The 18667-nt window shown below is 33.4% G+C and overlaps 1 protein-coding gene across 1 annotated transcript; it reads left to right on the top strand.

Annotated features, from left to right (window-relative positions):
* The first annotated feature begins 3065 nt into the window (after positions 1-3065).
* Positions 3066-11380, top strand: LOC114185519 (poly(A)-specific ribonuclease PARN-like). Its single transcript, XM_028073277.1, has 8 exons — positions 3066-3475; positions 3563-3693; positions 5537-5731; positions 5813-5925; positions 6029-6145; positions 6222-6336; positions 6428-6643; positions 10490-11380. The coding sequence occupies exons 1-8, from the start codon at positions 3159-3161 to the stop codon at positions 11140-11142; spliced, it is 1857 nt and encodes a 618-aa protein (XP_027929078.1). The 5' UTR covers positions 3066-3158; the 3' UTR covers positions 11143-11380.
* Positions 11381-18667: the final 7287 nt, after the last annotated feature.

The following is an 18667-nucleotide window of genomic DNA, read 5'->3' as shown; positions in this document are numbered from 1 at the left end:
AGGCATGATAATTAAGGGTGAGAGAGTGGATTTTTGCTAAGGTTGCCATTGGCGCATATTGAGAGAGTGAATCACAGTGCAAAGAGGGAGAAGTGAGAGTTGAGAAGGAGTGTTGAAGAAGTTTGGCCAACACATAGTTGACTTGTGCCGGGCTCAAGCACCTTTCATTATTTTTTTATGGTTGTTCTCTGATTCTTCGTGGTTTGAACCTATAATTTGATTAAACATCTTGCTTGCATTAAAGGTGTGTTCACTTGTGAAGATTGATTTGGGGGAGAGGGAGAGGATGAATTTGAGTGGATTATAGGGTGAAGTTTATGTTGTTCTTTTTAAGAGATTCGAAGTTGAAAGTGAGTGAATTTAGAAATAAAGTTTGTGAGTGATTTGATTGATGTGATAAATTAAAAGTTAAGTTTAATGGAAAGAAAAGCAAGATTACCAAATTGCCCTTGATGTTGAAAGTAATGTAAAATTATATATAGATGAGTTACATTTATTTTATACAAAATGTTTAAATGAGTAAATTAAAAAAAAAGTTTAATAAAAATATAATACATTAACTTCTTCAACTTTTTTTAATAAACAATTTAGAAATTTTTGTATAAATTTGGTGTATTAATTATTGTTATAAGCATAATTTTAAAAGTCACATTTTTTCATTATTATCATAATTATGTAACATGATTAGTGAATTAACATGAATTAAGAAAACGAGAAATGAATGGAGGGCATGAGAATAATCTTTCTGAAATCACCCTTAAATCATCTCATATGAGGAGAGTGCAAAAGTAAGGAAATCACCATGTTCCTTCCTTTCTCTCTCACAAATTCCTAGGAGTGAACACGTAACTCAAGCTCAAAGCATGCCTCTCTAATCCCTCTCAATAGTAAGTCCCTTTAAGTGAACACAACATTAGTAATTGTTGGTGGAGACCATCAAATTTGGACTTACAGGGTATATTTGCTGATCATTTATCTTATCAGTGTCACATTTTAAGATTCTTCTTATTTCTCGCATGAGAAACATTTTGCTTATCCGGTCGACATTATCATGCTTCCTGATTTGAATTCTGACTGTGTACTTTTCGTACTCGAGTTGAGTCTTTTTAATTTATGATCAATGATCTAGATCAATCTCATTCGAGTCCTCCTCGTGGAATGTTGTTATCTCTACTCAAAGACATTACTCGTTGTCTTTAATTGATGCCAACAGTTGCAAATCCTCCGATGAAATGGTATTGCTAGGAGTTTTATTGAAATAGGCGATTATCTTCAAGTATATCTCTTCTTGCTTCTCCAAGCTTAAGCTCGTCCCTTTACTCGTGTGTTGTACTATTGTGCAACTCTTTTCTTAGTTACCTATTCTCGTATTCGAGACTCTTCTCGTATTTCATGTATGAAGTTTATATCAAGTTGACAATCCTCCTTATTATGTCAAAGTGTTGTCTTGCCAAGCTCTAGCAACAGGTCATTCTCTTTTCCTGTGAGGATGATTTTCGTGAAGCTTTGGTCTTTTAGTGAAGGATGGTGCAAGTTGATACAGGTACCACCGAAATTGCCAGTTGCGTCGTGCATAAAAGTTTTCTAGAGGGAATATTGTTGAAAGTTTATTAAGTAGACTCCCAAGAAAGAGAGGTGAGTCACAAATGGATAAAATTAAGAACCTTGTCTTTCCTAGCCAAAATTTTCCTCATACCGTTTTTAAAAAATTCTCGATAAAAATCATAAAATATATTTCATATTCTTAACCATGACATCAACATTTCGCTAGAGAATATCACTCGTACTTCATCCTCTTTAACTCGAGTTTCTTTTCATACCTTGTATATAAGGTTGATTATTTATTAGTCTATCAGCGCTCCCAGGTATCGAGGATTTTGTGGTTGTTGTGATTGAGACTGATTTGTGTTATCATCATTGTGAGTTTCATCAAAGGTTCATCTCTGAGTTGAAGTATTAAGCTTTTAAGAATCGAGTTTTTCCTCAATGTCGAAAAATTCCAAGTTTTTATGAGAGAGATTCTGATGAGAAGGAGTGGAAGTCTATCAGCCTAGCCATCCAAATGCACAACTGAAGGAAGTTGTTTTTCATTCGAGTTTATGAGTTGTTTTTAATGCTTTTGAGGTAATTCTCAAATGATTTTTATGTGTTGCTTTTAACGATTTTAAGATAGTTCTTGAATGACCTTTTATCCAAGCTTACGCATTGCTCTTAATGCTTTTGAGATAGTTTTCGAATGACTTTCCATTCGAGCTTATGTGTTGCTCTTAACACTTTTGAAATAGTCTTCGGAGGTAACATTCATTATTGGGACCTTTTAGGACTTGTCATATAATAATAATATAGGCAGCTAGGTAGGTAAACACTCATTTTTCTCTTACAACTTGTAAAAGTAATCATATACTTTACAATTTTCACTAGAGTGGTGTTTCGATCCCATGTCTGTCGAATGACATCATTAAGGTCAATCATTGCATCCAAGGTATTGTCCACTGTGAAGTCATGAGCTTCGTCACAATTTTGTCCTTAAAATGTGCCTTAGAGGGTGGAAAGAGGAAGGGTTATTTAAATTTTTTCCTTAACCTTGACTCCTAACCAATGTCAAAACTATTCAGTGTACTGGAACATAAGCATCCGATTGAGGTTGAAGGAGAATGCGAGTTCGTTTCCAATGGAGTGCTAAGGAAAATCCTTTTCGTTCCCCATAAATAGTGCAAAGTTCTGATCCCAAGTTCGTCAAATGACATCATTAGAGTCAATTACCGCATTCAAAGTATTTTTCTGCTTTGAAGTGTGAATCTCCATAACAATTTTGTCTTTAAAAGACATTTTAGATGATAAAAAGAGAAAGAAATATTAAACTTTTCTCTTAACCTCAATTCCCAACGTGTGACTATTAAATATACCAGAACATGTAGTAATTTTCAGAAAAAACAAAATATTATTATTTTATTTATATTTATTTTATTTTTTATTTTACAATTCTCATATTATAGGTGGAAGTTTTGTTTTTTTTTTTTGTTTTTAAATATACTCTTCCTTATCACTGTAGAAGCGTTGTTTTCTTTTTTTCCACTCTCAAATGGTTAAAAAGCTGCGGTTTTGGTAATGAGCGGCTCCTAGAGGAAAAAACCCGAATCAGAAACGCCGCGGTTTTCATGGCTTCTGTGTTTCAGTTGAGGCGTCGTTTCTTCTGCACGTCCTCCTCGAAATGGAGGGTGAAGCAGGTGACAACTTCCAACTTCGAAGAGTCCCTGCAAGAGCTAAAGACTCACATCTCTTCCTCCGACTATGTCGCCGTATCCATGGCCAAGACCGGCTCTCCGTCGCCGCCGTCCTGGCTCCGCCCTCTACCTTTCGACACCGCCCAGACCGCCTACTCCAAGGCCCGCCGCGCCGCCCACCGCTTCCAGCTCCTCCACTTTGCTGTGTGCCCCTTCTCCGTCTCCAGCTCCGACAAACTCCTCGCTCACCCGTCAGTTCCCGACACCTTCACTTCTTTTTCGTTTTTGGAAAATACTATGTCTCGATTTGTTTTGAAGATACCGTTGAAAATTTGCAGTTATAATTTCGTGCTGTTTCCGAGAGATGAATTGAAAATGGGGATGCCTTCTTACAGTTTTTCGTGCCAGACATCGCTTCTCGCCTCCATGGCTCGCCGGGGCTTTGATTTCAATGCTTGCGTTTATAATGGTGAGCTTTTGTTGCTTTTGTGTGTTCTGGTTCTTGTTCTCGTTTTGGGCGTGCAAAGTGGGTAAATTCAATTCCTTTTACTTGATGGTTTAAAATTAACACAAAACCTAGAACATCTTCCTTGAGTGCTTCTGGTGCTGTTCTACGGATCAAATATGATTTAGGCTAGGAAAATTTTCAGCACTTTTAGGAACGAAAAGTGGAAGAAGAAAAATAGAAACGTGTTTCTCCGTATTCGAAAATGCTTAAGCTAATTTGTAGAAATTTTCTTTGGGAGAAGTTTGTTTGAACATATCGCATGTTTGGTCCAGTGTTTGGAATCTTCAAACTTACTTTGTCTTGTAAACCCCCAGTTTCATGGCATGCTTGTTTTCTGTTTTAGTAACTCTTGCAAATTTGAGGAGTGCGGGTGACATCCTTTTAACACACTTTACCATTGATTAAAATGTATTGGAAACTACAAAATCAGGAGATGGAGTCATTACATGTTGGACCCATTGGAATTTGTAGTTCCAGTATATTTCAGCCGATAATAGAGGGTATGTTTAATGCTCATTTTAGTATAGAGGTAAGAAATAGAGGAAGTGAAAAATCGATAGATGACAAATGAATGGAAAAAAATGTTGTTTGGATAGAAAGAAAAAATATTTTAGTTATTATAACTGATTTTATTGATTACTATTGATACTATTTTTTAATTATTTATTTTATTATAATAATAAAAATAACAAAATAGTAAAAACTAGACCCATAAGCGATTATGGGTGTCCATAGTCGATTATGATTTTCAAAAGAACTATATACTCATGGCCAATTCCTCATGTTTCTTCTTTGGAATTTTGCATGAAAAGAAGACGGTTAGAATTCTTCCAACCAAACTACAACTTCCTCCCTTTCACCTGCTTTCCTTCCTCTTCCCCATCTTTAGCTCTAAGAAACGTAGGTAAAAGAGTGTTAGAGAGTGTGTTGTTAGTATTTCTGTTGCACATTTATATTTGACCTAAAACTATTTTTCAGTTGAAAGCACAAAACGGATGCTGATTTTGTGAAATCGGTTTGCAAGATGAAATCAATGCAAACTTAAGTTTGCAAACTTTAATCTAAATGTTTACTTCTCTGTTGACTTTTAAAGCTAGTATTTATTTATGAACTACTGAGGGGAAACTCAACTTTGATTGGAAAGCAACGTAAGCACACGAGGAAATATTCCTGAATGGGAAAAAGATAGAAAGAGTTTTTTTCTGTCCTAAATATGAAGTAGGATTTTGGTCATGGTGATTGTTGCTCGCCTGAAGAGATGGTCCCTTCAGCTGTACACTGGAATGTATAATCTGTTTAGGGACTCTTCTAATGTGGTAAATGTGGAAAGAAAGGTTATGCTATGACATGTAAATTGAGGATTTATTGTTCTGTTACTTATTTAGGGATCAGGATTCCAAGCATTTTGGTTTTCACATAAGCATGAATGACCACTGTTGCATGGACATCGGACAGACAGGGCAAATATTGGATGTGCACAAAGTTTTTTTCACTAGATAAAATGAGCTATTTGATCTTCATACTTCATTGAAACTTTACAATTGACTGACTGTTGAAGTGTGTCAAAATCTCTTTCTGTGGGAATCTGAATCCCTTATTTTGATATCCTGGTGACCTAACCGAGAATGAGCCTTTAGCATGGATAAACTTGCTTCTGTGTTGCTTAGAGGTCATGGATTCAAATCCTCTTGTGGGGCTAAGACTGAGTAATTTACATTCCCTGCACCTCATTTAGTGTTGGCCAGTGCCACCTGCACTAGGTTGCTCTTTTTTAATAACCTGTTAGTTTTTATTTGTATGACAGGCATATCATATCTATCTAGAGCTCAAGAGTCAGCAGCTAAAGTTCGTCTTGGAACTGCTCTCTCTTCTCTTCCAGTGGTAAAATCTTCTTCATCACCTACTGTTGCGGACACAGTTTTTGTTGAGAGGATTAGATCGCGGATTAAACATTGGAGAAAGACATTTGAAAGCTCTGGCACAAGCACAGGCAGAGATGGTAAGAAAATCTTTAGCAGATTTTTTTACAATAAGGAATTTCTTGTATCTTACTTTTCTCTCTTAAACTCATTTTATGCAGAAGAACTTATCAACTCCCTTAGGAATATTGTCCTGGGCAGTGAACAGTTCAGATCAAGACCTTGCATGACCATAGATGTATGCAGTGAACGTCAAGTGCAGCTAATTCTTGAGGTGTAGTGAACTAAAGAAGGTTTAATTGTTCTAATCTGAATAATACAAATGTGATCACCTCACCATCTGTTTTCTTTTCTGTTTCTTGGCTGTTTATTTGTAGATGTTGTTAGACCACTCAGATGATCTTCTTCCTTTGCTGATCCCTACAAAGAGTGGGAGCATACATGCAATACGAATTGTTCTGGTAAATTCAAAAGAAGAAAAGGAATCATTGCAGGTAATGAGAAATATCTACCCTTTGTGCTTGCCTCCTAACTTTTTTTTTTTTGGAAATACTTATGGTTTAATTGCAGAGAGAGCTTCAGAATTTTGAAGAGGAGGAAAGCAAGAAAATTCGTGGATTTCGAGAGGTGATCGATTCAATTTCTGCTTCCCAGAAACCTGTTATCTGCTACAATTGCCTTAATGGTGTATCTCTTGAATGAAAATTATCAACTTAGTTGTAGTATCGGTCTGGTCTACTTTCTTTGTGTTACTAACTTCTCATTTACTTATGCAGATTGTACTCTAATCCATTCAAAATTCATTGCACCACTTCCACCAGAGGTAGATGAATTTGTGAGCACTTTGCGCTCAGTTTTTCCCAATGTACTTGACATAAATTACTTGATGAGGAAACATGGAACCATGAGAAAAATGACCAACATTCCGAGTGCTATATCCTACTTGAATAGTAATTTCTTTGCACCTGTTGATTTGGAAATTCCTGACCAAGGTTAGTCACCGCTTCTTGTGTTCACATTCTCTTCTCGTGCAAAATTCAAAATCATGCTTATTACGTGGTTTCATACTTCCATTCATTTTGTCTAGTTTATTTTGTGAAAAGTCTGGTGAACAAGGTAATGGTTTCATACTTTACAAAACTGAATGCTTAGGCTTGCTTATGTTTCTTGTTTTCAAATATTAGTAATAGAAGTATTAAAAATAACTTCTTTTTTTTCTGTTTCGTGTTTAAATCTTTAAAAACAGAAACAGATTGAAAGTATAAGTTGACAATTCATATAATTAATTAACGGAAATGAAAATAGGAAATGAGACCAAAAAGTTAACCGGCTCTAGGGGGCTTTTACTTGTATTTTGTTTCTTGTTTTCACTTTTTAAGAATTGTCACTATGAAAGAACTTCACTAAAATTCACATTACAACTCAAGCTATTTTCTATCTTTTATTTTTCATATGAGAGATGATACAAGTACACCATTACATGTATATACACCAACCCATCACTAATAGACGGCATTTTGATATGAGTTGGCATTTATGCATTCACTAAATGAAAATGACATCTTGCAAAGCATTATTTAATAGGTGGCAGAGGGTAAAAAGTAGTTAGATTGGGAAGAAAATGTAGAGTGAGAACGATGAGAGGGTGAAACAATGAGTGTAGAAGTTGCAAATGATTCTAAGAGTTGTTGCTGCCGCAAGTGATTGTCAAAGCTCTTGCTGTCGTTGTCGAAGTGGGAGGAGAAATTAGACGTGGACCGTGCAAGAAGTGGGCTTGCGAAATATTTGGTTAATTTCGTTACGAAATGTTGTTAATTGTGGTGTGAGATGAGTTAAATAAACTTATCATTTCCACAATCCTTATGAATGTCATCAAGCCTTTGGTCATACCTTGGTCAGTCAATGGTCCACTCTTGGATGTCACTTTGTGGTTTCCACTGCATAATTTTGTGGTGACAGCCTTGGACTTCATTTCCAATATCAGTGGTTAAAGTCATGCTGAAATGTGGTTACTTGTGGTCACGAGTTACTTAAATGGTATTTAGATTTGGACATGATGTTGACTGACCTAAGAATGAGCATGGGCATTGCATCAATGGTGCTAAACTGAATGGTGAAGCTATTTTTTATGATTGATACCTTGCTTAAGGAACTTTGATTGATTCCATCACTGAAGAGTGCCTACAAAATATTTGGTTAAATTAGTTACTAAATGTGGTTAGGTGTGGTCTAGGATAGGTTGAATGAACTTATCAGTTCCTCAGTCCTCATGAATGTCATCAATTCTTGGGCATGCTTTATGCAACCAATAGCTCACTCCAAGACGTCGCTTAATGGTTTCCAATACATAATTTTGTTGGTGACAACCTCAGCATTCATTGGCTAGATCAATGGTTAAAGTCATGGTTAATTGTCGTTTCATGAGGTCAGAAATTAGTTAAAGTTAGGTTGGAAGTGATATTGACTGACCCATATATGTGTGTGGGCACTTAATCAATGGTGGTAAAGTAAATGGTTAAGCAATCAGTTATGATTGACACCTTGCATGAGGGAACTTTGATTAATTCCATCAGTGAAGAGGGTCTACAAAATATTTGGTTGAATCAGTTACGAAATGTGGATGGATTAGATAAACTTATGAGTTCCATAATCTTTATGAATGCTATGAATCCCTTGGTCATGGCCTGCATAGTGAATGGTCCACTCCAAGGCATCCCTTCACGGTTTCTATTCCATAATTTTGTTGGTGACAACCTTGGAATTCATTAGAAAAAACAGTGGTTAAAGTCATGGTCAAAAGTGGTTACGAGTTGTTAGGAGTTGATTAAATGGTGGTTAGATTTGGAAATGATGTTGGCTGGCCTTAGAATGAGCATGGATACTACACAATGGAGCTGAACTCAACGGTTAAGCAATTTTTTGTGATTGACACCTTACTTGTGGGAACTATGATTAAGTCCATTAATAAAGAGGGTCTGCAAAATATTTGGTTTGATTAGTTATGAGATGTGGTTAACAGTTGTATTAGACGGGTTTAATGAACTTATCAGTTACACAATCCATATGAATGTCATCAATCTCTTGGTCATGCCTTGTGCAGTCAATGATCCACTCCAAGACATCCCTTCATGGTTTCCACCGTGTAATTTGTTGGAAAACAAGCTTAGAATTCTTTGCTATGATCAGTGGTTAAAGTCATCGTCAAATGTGGTTACATGTGGTCACTAATTGGTTAAATGGTAGTTAGGTTTGGAAATGATGTTGACTGCACTAAGAATGAACATGGGCATTGAGTCAATGCAGCTAAGTTGAATGGTTAAGCTACTTTTTATTAATGGCATGTTGTTTGGTGGGAATTGTGATTGATTTCATCACTGAACAGGCCTGCAAAATATTTGATTAAATTTGTTAAGAAATATTGTTAAATATGGTGTGGGATGGGTTAAACGATCTTATCAGTTCTAGAATCTTTATGGATGTCATGAATTCCTCATGCCTTGGTCTATGAATGGTTCACTCCAAGACATCCCTTCATGGTTTCCATTGCATAACTTAGTTGTTGATAGCCTTGGAATTCATTGGCAAAAATAGTGGTTAAAGTCATGGCCAAGTGTGGTTACATGTTGTTAGGAGTTGGTTAAATGGTGGTTAGGTTTGGAATGATGTTGACTGACCTAAAAATGAGCATGCATCAATGGAGCTAAACTCAACAGTTAAGCTATTTTTTATGATTGACACCTTGGTTGGAAGAATTAGTTGTGAAATATTTGGATGTTGATACCTTGCAAAATTTGGTTAAATTAGCTATGAAATGTGGTGTGGGATGGGTTCAATGTAGTTATTTCCAAAGTCCTTATGAATGTATGAATCTCTAGGTGACGCCTTGCTCAGTGAATGGTTCACTCCAAGATGTCCCTTAATGGTTTCCATTGCATAATTTTGTTGTTGACGGTTTTGAAATTCATTGGCAAGATCAATGGTTCTTCGTCCGTAGTTGGCCCTATGTAAACCATGATGTTTACCCTTGCACTTTGTCCTTCGCACTATGCTTGTCGCAGATTTGAGTTTTCTCCTTTTTGAGAGGGATATATTGAAAATCTCTTACTCAATTCATAAACTATTAACCGTGACTCACCAATGACAAAATACCCAACTCAGCTTAAAAAATATTATTAAAAGTCAGTAGTGGTGTTGCAACGGTGTTCAACTAGTTTAAGTGTACATGAAACATTTGTGGTATTAGGCTGGTGGAAAAATTTGTTGCAACTTTTCATGTCAGAGCACTGTAGCCGCTTTATGCTTTTATGCGTTGCCTTGGACTCAAGAAAAATACGCAAAATATTCCTGACATATCTTCTCACTACTCTGTTTTTTGGATCAAAATCTGCTGTTTAACTAGTTTTATTCATAAATTACTTCCCTTAGGAAGGAATTTTGGGAGTCTAACTTCTTAAATCCAAAGTTCAATTTCAATTTCATTTCTTGTTTTCACTTTTTAATTATGAAACTGTCATTTTTTTTCCATTTGTTGCTTATTTTAAAGATTTGTGCAGGCGACACTGAAAACAACTTTTTCTTTTTGGTTTTTTCTGCTTCCTGTAAAATAGTTGAACACAGGAAACAATTCGAAATAAGGTGACAACTTTGTTATTTAAAAATAAAAATAGGAACAAAAAGTACAAGTAAATTCCCCCTTAGCTTGTCTAAATTTAGAGAAGACTGAGTTATGTTTTTTATTTCTTTAAGAATTATTTTAGACAAAAAATAGAAAAATATTTGTTTTATTTTCGTGATGACTTGTAAGTCTTATTTTTTTTTTCTTTTGTTGGTTTAAACAGCTACTGTAAAAGAAGGCAAGATTCATGGACTTAATGCATTAAGACTAGGCTATTTATTCATGAAGCTATGCTCTATACTGAAAATTTCCCCAAATGTAACTGATTCTGGCAATAAGCATTTGGCTCCAGAGCTTGAAGACTTCACCAATGTATTCCATCCACGGTCACCTCCAATCCAAGATTCATCTAATGCCGCGGATGTTGGTGTGTGGACCAATAATGCAAGAAAAATCAGTTGTGAACATTTGGTTTTCTTATGGGGATTCAATCTTGGTATGACTGCTGGCATGCTAAAGAGTTTACTCCGTTCATCGCATAATATCTTTTCAAGAGAGTTTGATGTTAAATTGGTGGACAAGAGTTGTGCCATTGTTGTTTTCTGGCAACCTGGAGTATCAGAACAATTTCTAGACATAATGAATAGTGAAGAAATTAGCGGAGACTTAAAGGAATTGGTGTCAGAAGGACTGAGGGTAACCAGTTATGAAACCTACGACAGAATATGCAGGCTAGGTTTGTGGGAGATGGATCTTAGAGAGTCACTTGAAAGAGCCTTGGAAAGTTCTTACTGTGATAAAGAGGGTAATTGTGAGAGAAAATCCTCTGAAATTCATTGGTATAATGACAATGTAATTAACTTGGATGATCTTTAATGTTGTTTTGTACTCTTATTATTCAAATGTTGGTTATCTTTCATTGATTGCAAGGACATGATTTTTTTTTTTGTGATGCTGAACTTGTCATTCAGCAAGATGCTCCATCAATCCCACAGGTATCAAGCTTGCAATTACAATTTTGTTGATCGAGGTAAAAGGTAATGTATGTATAATGTGGCGTCATGAGAAGATATGAGAAAAATATTGGGGGAAATAATACATTTTTAGTCCGAAATGTATAAATAGTCACTATTTAGTTAATATCATTATTCCGCATAATTTCATTTCGTAATGTTTGAAGATCCCACACGGATTTGTATCTTTTCTAAAATTAATTTGATTTTATGTCGTACAATCTAACTATAAACATGCTCTAAATGTTTCATTATTCAACTACATATATTAAAAAGGAATTATATATATCTAGTGCAAATATAGAATGCACGAGAATTTACATAATTACAATTTTAATATAGGTTTAATTAGTCAGATGTTGTATATTTTTGTTTAAATGTGTTAGTTTGGTATTTGTTTTTAAAAATATGTCAATTGAATCCCAACAGTTGAAGAAGTGTCTCGACTAGATCTCTTTTAGAAAAAAAATTATTAATACTGTTAACTTTATTCATGAGTTTTACCACTAAAATTTAATAGGTTTAATTATTCGAATGATACCCACTTTGGTAGAGGTGTGTCAATCTGGTATCTGGTACCTGTTTTTAAAAAAGTGTCAATTGTATCCCATATTTTGAAAAAGTGCTTCAATTAGGTCATTTTCAGATGGAGTTGACTTATTTTTTTTTGTATTAATGTTATACTAATAAAAATCTTTTTTATAAAATTAAAAGTAATTAAGTATAAATGTTTTACAAAAATTAAGTATTTGATATTTATATTAGAATTTTGTGGTAAAAGTCATTTTATTAATTCATTTTTAATAAAAAATAATAGTATAACATTCATACAAATAGAAATTTTGGTTTAAAATTAGTAAGAGACAATATGGTTCTGTTCTGGAAAAATAATAATAATTAACAAAACATGAGTGCTTAATAAAAAAGTAATTAATAAAGTAATATGTTTAAAAGTCATTTTAAATAAGAAATATTAGTATAACATTTATACAAATAATAAATTTGGTTTGAAATTGAGAGAAATAATATAAATATTAGTACTTAATTTTGTAAAAATATTTATACTTAATTAATTTTAATCTTATAAAAAATTGATTACAAAAATATTTTAATTATTAAAAAAAATTGAGACAAAATTGAATCCGGTACACATAAGTAGGTATTAAATTGAAACAAAAAGACATATATGAGAAGTAAATCGAAATCAACACAATGACATCTGATAGTGACACCTATGATGCACCGATATTTCAACTTAGGTCACATATCTATGTCTGACACTTATCATGTCCGATACTTTAGGATACTTCAACAATACTTATCAATGAAGTATCTAAGTTATAAAGTCGTAGTACACTATAATAAAATCTTTCAATAGTGACTAATTTTAATAAAAAAATAAAAAATTAGTCACTATATAGTGACCAAATTGACAACTAAAGTAGTTTCAAAAAATTATAATTGGTCACTAACATTAGTTACTAGATTTTGGCTACCAAAATAATTGGTCTATAATTAGGAAATTTGAATTCACTCATTAACAACCATATATTTATTATGTTTGTAAGAATTAATGTACATTTTCCAATATTCATACATAACGTATTCATCACGTGTCGTATCTTATTATTTTGACAATAAACGTATCGACGTATTAGATACGTGTTGTATCCGATACACATATCGTATCTATGCATCACAGAGTAATATTAACACGTGGCATTGCAATGCCACGTGGCACTAACAATGTCACGGGTCACACACAGGGACCTGGTCCATGGCATTTTTATTATTTTTTTTTTCAAAAAATTAAAAAAAATAAAAAAATTTAAAAAATTATAAAAAACCATATATTGACACGTGACACGTCGTTAAGAACGTAAGTCACTTCGTCTGAAAGGGACCTAATTGAAGTACTTTTTTCAAAAGTTGAGATGTAATTGACATTTTTTTTAAAAGCAAGTATCGTATTGACACACCTCTACCAAAGTGGATACCATCAGAGTAATTAAACCATTTTATTATAAATATCAATAGTTAATTTTGTAAATTATTTTAAATATCAGTACCATTAATGACGTTAATATTTTTTTTCTAAAAGAAATCTAATCGAGACATCTTTTCTAAAGTTAAGATTCAATTAACACAATTTTTAAAACAAGTACCATATTAACACATTTGAACAAAAATTTTTTAAAGCAAGTACCATATTAACACATTTGAACAAAAATTAATATAGTGCGAGTAATTAAACCTTGATGTATATAACAAAACTACCTGTGTTCATTCCGAATTGTTTACCTATGTTCATTCGGAATTGTTTACGAAGTATGCAGTGTCATTTATTTATTTAGTATAATTACGCTTAAACATAAAATAGCAAATACAAAGGGTAAAACATCAAGAGTTAATAATTAATAGACAAAAATATATAAGTTAGACATGATTCAAATGCTTCCACCAAATCAAACTAACTTTATTCAATTCATTTCAAACATCTTGATTGCTATGTTTGTTTCCAACGATACGTTGAACGCAAAAATGCATTGATTTTGCATACATCGAAGTAGAATATCACGGTTTCGGAAAAAAGTTGTGTGAAACTTTTTTCGCAGACGAGGTGAGAGATGTGAAGAAAGTGAATTATTTAAATTTAATATCAATTTTTATTTAGAAAAAAAATTCATATTCTGTTAAAAATAATAAACAATAAAAATTAAATAAAATATAATAAAATATTTAATATTGTTTTATTCAATACTAATAAATTATACTTAGATATTTATAAACATATTTATTTTTATAATTATTTTATTATAATTAAAAATTAACTAAAGTGATTAATTTAATTTAGTTTTAATATATATTTTATTTTAAAACAAATAAAATTAAATTTTTTATTATCTATATCAATCAATTTATCACAAACGTTTATAAATTTTTTTCTCATTTTTTATTATATTTTTCTTAGTTCAAACATCCTCACATTCACCTCTTTTTTCTTCAAATCCACTTAATTAATCTAGTCTCCAAATCCATCTTCAAAGACAAACATAATCTTTAATTAGATATATCATTCCTAATAAATACAAGTCAATACATAACATAGAAGATTTAATATACGCTCTTTGTCAAAAACTAATTTCTTACTTGCAAGTAATATACGTAAGAACTTTAAGATAAATTTATTATATAAATAACTGTACAACTGAACATGTGTAATTGTAGTGGTTTTTTTTTTTTTACTTCTTAGCTAATGATATCTTAATTTTATGTGTTTTATACATTTAAGACTATTTCTTTTTAATAATAGTTTCTTGTATTTAATATTAAAAATCAGAACTTGACTCGAGTAGGGATGACAACAGGTCAAGTCAGACATAGATAGATAGTATTTATCCTCAATTTCGACCCACAACAAAAAAATTCATTTGTTACCTACTCGTTTACCCATCGGGTATCTGAATAAAAAGTACCTGTAGGTATTTTAAAACCCGCGGTACTCGTGGATACTTGCGAATATTAAAAGAAAGATATTTTATAAAATTTTAAAATAAAATTTAAATAAAATTATAAAAAATATTTAAAATAAAATATAAATTAAATTTTAATTTTAATTAAATTTAACTTAATAAAACATAACTTAAATTAATTTTAATTTTTTGCGGATAACGGATATCCACGGGTACAAATAATTTGATACCCACACCCAACCCAATTATAAACGAGTATAAAAATACATTTACCTACTACTCGCAGATAACAAATACCCGTAGGTATCAACTATCCGTTGTGAATACCCACGGACACAAATATTTTTGTCATCCCGAGACTTGATATACCATCTCAAGTATGATTGTAATAATCCAATAAGACATACAATAATTCAATGTAATTATACTATACACGCCCATGAACATTTCGACCACCCGGGCTAAGGATATACTTAGGCTAAGCGTACTCTGCCAGGATAATATCATATCGATCACGTTTTTAACATGACCAAAATAAGATTAAGTTAAGGCTAGGTTAAAACATATTATTAGAGTATTAGACAAAGTTAATCAAAGTAATTAGTCACGTAGACCACATCCATTAAGGTAAAAGTCCGTAAACATGGTATAAATAACAAAATGTACTAGATAAATTAATTATGGTTCATTATTATCGCATTTCATATTGTGTGATGCACTTGCTGACTTGAGAGTCAACATGTTTTTTATATGCACACCCTTTTTTGGTGTAGGAGAGACGAATGCCTAAAACAACCTAGCTTGTAGGTGTAACGTTGTTATTTAGAATGCATGTGAAAAGAGTGACAAGCTATTTACAAAGTATATTCGACCTTGTAAAAACAGTAATTATCATATTTTATCTCAATACTCATGTCCAAGTTATCTGCACAAAACATTTTTAAGCATTTTCATTACATAACTCAATCAAACATATATCTATTTTAAAATAGTTAAGTTCATCGAATGAAGTGTAATTCACTAGGCATATTTAAACAAGAAATTAGGTTATTATTCTTGAGTTAAAATTTGTTGGATAAGGAAATTATGCAGCATTAGCAAAAGTAACATTTTTCACAATACAACAAAATGTAAATTTAAGAGTTCCAAAATTTTGAATCAATCACAATATTCATCAAATAATGTAAATAACATTACAATGTTAATTTGAAACAATTTGGTGGAGGTTGGATACTGTCATACTGAATCAGATGCATAGTTTAATATTCATAAAATAAATGGCATGCTCTAGTTAAAATTGTTGGAGTTCACACTTTATCGATCTTATTTATTTACACATCATAATTAAATTGTACATCACATTCGAAACATCACTCTTCTAAAGACTTAATGAAATATCATAAAAACACAAATAAAAAGATAAATCAATTGAATGAATAATATTCCTAAAATAATAAGACTAACGAAACTTTAAAATACTTACAGATATGACTAAAAATGATTTTAAAGAAAAAAAAAAGTTATTCTAAATTGAATTTTGATCAGAGGGAAATACTCTTTACACTTTTTACTCAGCTACTTTCTAACTTATAGGGTTTATTTGTAGAAAGGATGAGAAACAACCTAAAAAATTAAGAAAGAAAGAAGATATGGAGAGTGCATGTTAGTGTTAATTATTGATAGTTAGGGCTTAACTATAGAATAACTAATGGTCAAACTATAGTTAATACTTGACCATAGTTGATAGTTGTATCCCATATCTTTGTATTATAAATAGGTTCATGTACAGATCTTTGGAATAAGTTTAGTTTCAATAAATTTTATTCTCATTATACATGTTTCTAATCTCTCTTTGTCTATCGAAGTATTAACATCGTATCCAGATCTTCTTTTTCATTGATCCCGCTTCCACTTCATCTTGATCAGTGACGCTTCGCCATAGCTTCGTTCAATCGACGTAGTCTTCGCTTCGTTATCTTTGATAATTTCGTTTGGTGTCGTCTTCCTCAACCACCGCTTTGTTGCCTTGTTCTGTGCGATCTCGATTTGTTAGTGTCAGTTACTTTATGTTTTACGTGTCAATAACTATTCCTATTTTATAGGATGTACTCTGTCAGTTTGTTTCCTTATTTTAGGCCTCCTATAATGCTGCAGTAACAACATTAAGTCTGTTATTCTGTTTTTGCATCTGTAGGCTATAAAAGCCAATACATTCACACTTTAATAAATACTTGATTTTTACGCATATACTGAGTTATAACAATTGGTATCAGAGCTCCGCAAGGGGCCTGAGTGTGAGCTAAACATCAAGTGAAAATTGTGAGTGAAAATTGTGAGTGTACAGTCATGTCTGCTGTAGAAAAATTCGTTCAACTTGCCATCCCAAGATTTGATGGGCACTACGATTTTTGGTCCATGACTATGGAGAATTTTCTACGAAGCAAGGAACTGTGGCAGCTTGTGGAAGATGGCATACCAACGTTTGGTATCAGACCAACTGAGGCACAACAGAAAGTTGAAACAGAGGCACGTCTTAAAGATCTGAAGGTTAAGAACTTTCTTTTTCAATCTATCGATCGGGAAATCCTTGAGACAATGATGGATAAAAGCACATCACAGGCCATATGGAGATCTATGCAGCAGAAATATCAAGGTTCAACAAGAGTGAAATGTGCTCAACTGCAAGCACTCTGACGGGAGTTTGAACTCCTAACCATGAAGGATGGTGAGCAGGTTGATAGCTATATAGGGTGTACACTTAGTGTTGTCAATAAAATGAAGTCTAATGGTGAAACTATGAACTCCAGCACCGTGGTCAGTAAGATTCTCAGATCTCTAACCACAAAATTCAACTATGTAGTGTGTGCTATTGAAGAGTCTAATGACTTGAGTACCCTGAGTCTCGACGAACTCCATGGCAGTCTACTGGTGCATGAACAGCGGATGCAGGACGCTCAACCAGAAGAACAAGTATTAAAGGTGACACATGATGATTGTTCCAGTGCCAGTCGTGGTCGTGGCAGAGGCAGTCGTGGACGTGGAAGAGGCCGTGGACGACAATTTTTTAACAAAGCGCTTGTTGAGTGCTTTCAATGTCACAAGCTTGGTCATTATCAGTATGAGTGTCCTGGAGTACAAAAGCAAGTTCATTATGCAACATTTGGAGAAGTAGTGGAAGACGAAGAGGAGATTCTGTTGGTTGCATATGAAGAGGTAATCTAGTCTGGTCAGGTGGAAGACTGGTTTCTTGACTCTGGATGCAGTAACCACATGACTGGTAATAAGCTCTAGTTCACTAAAATCCATGAAGAGGGACTCAATAAGACTGTCAAGCTTGGCAATGACACTACATTGAAAGTGGCTGCAAAGGGAAGCATTCGGGTCTACATCAATAACGTGGCTTATGTCATTTCAGATGTATATTATGTGCCGGAACTCAAGACCAATCTTCTTAGTCTCGGTCAACTTCAAGCACATGGTCTCACCATTCTGATCCAGCATAATACATGCAAGATATTTCATCCAGACAAAGGCTTAGTCATCTGCACTACCATGAAAGGAAATTGCATGTTTCACTTGACAGCTTCAATGAGCTCTTAACACTCTAAGTGTTTTCAAATTGAAGACACCACTGTAGAAAAGGAGACACAACTATGGCATAAAAGATTCGGGTATCTCAATTTCAAAGGACTTACCACACTTGCCAATAAGCAAATGGTGGTTGGTTTACCTTCACTAAAAATTCCTACAACTATGTGCACTACGTGTCTCGTTGGCAAGCAACACAAAAATGCTATACCAAAGCGAAGCTCTTGGCGTGCCTCCACTAAACTCCAACTGGTGCATGCTGATTTGTGTGGTCCCATTTCTCCTGCTTCAAACAACAATAAAAGGTATATACTAAGCTTTGTTGAT

The sequence above is a fragment of the Vigna unguiculata genome, chromosome 5 (genome assembly GCF_004118075.2).
Source record: "Vigna unguiculata cultivar IT97K-499-35 chromosome 5, ASM411807v1, whole genome shotgun sequence".
In the NCBI taxonomy this organism is placed as follows: domain Eukaryota; kingdom Viridiplantae; phylum Streptophyta; class Magnoliopsida; order Fabales; family Fabaceae; genus Vigna; species Vigna unguiculata.
Note: the sequence above shows the minus strand (reverse complement) of the source record. Positions and strands in the feature narration are given on the sequence as shown.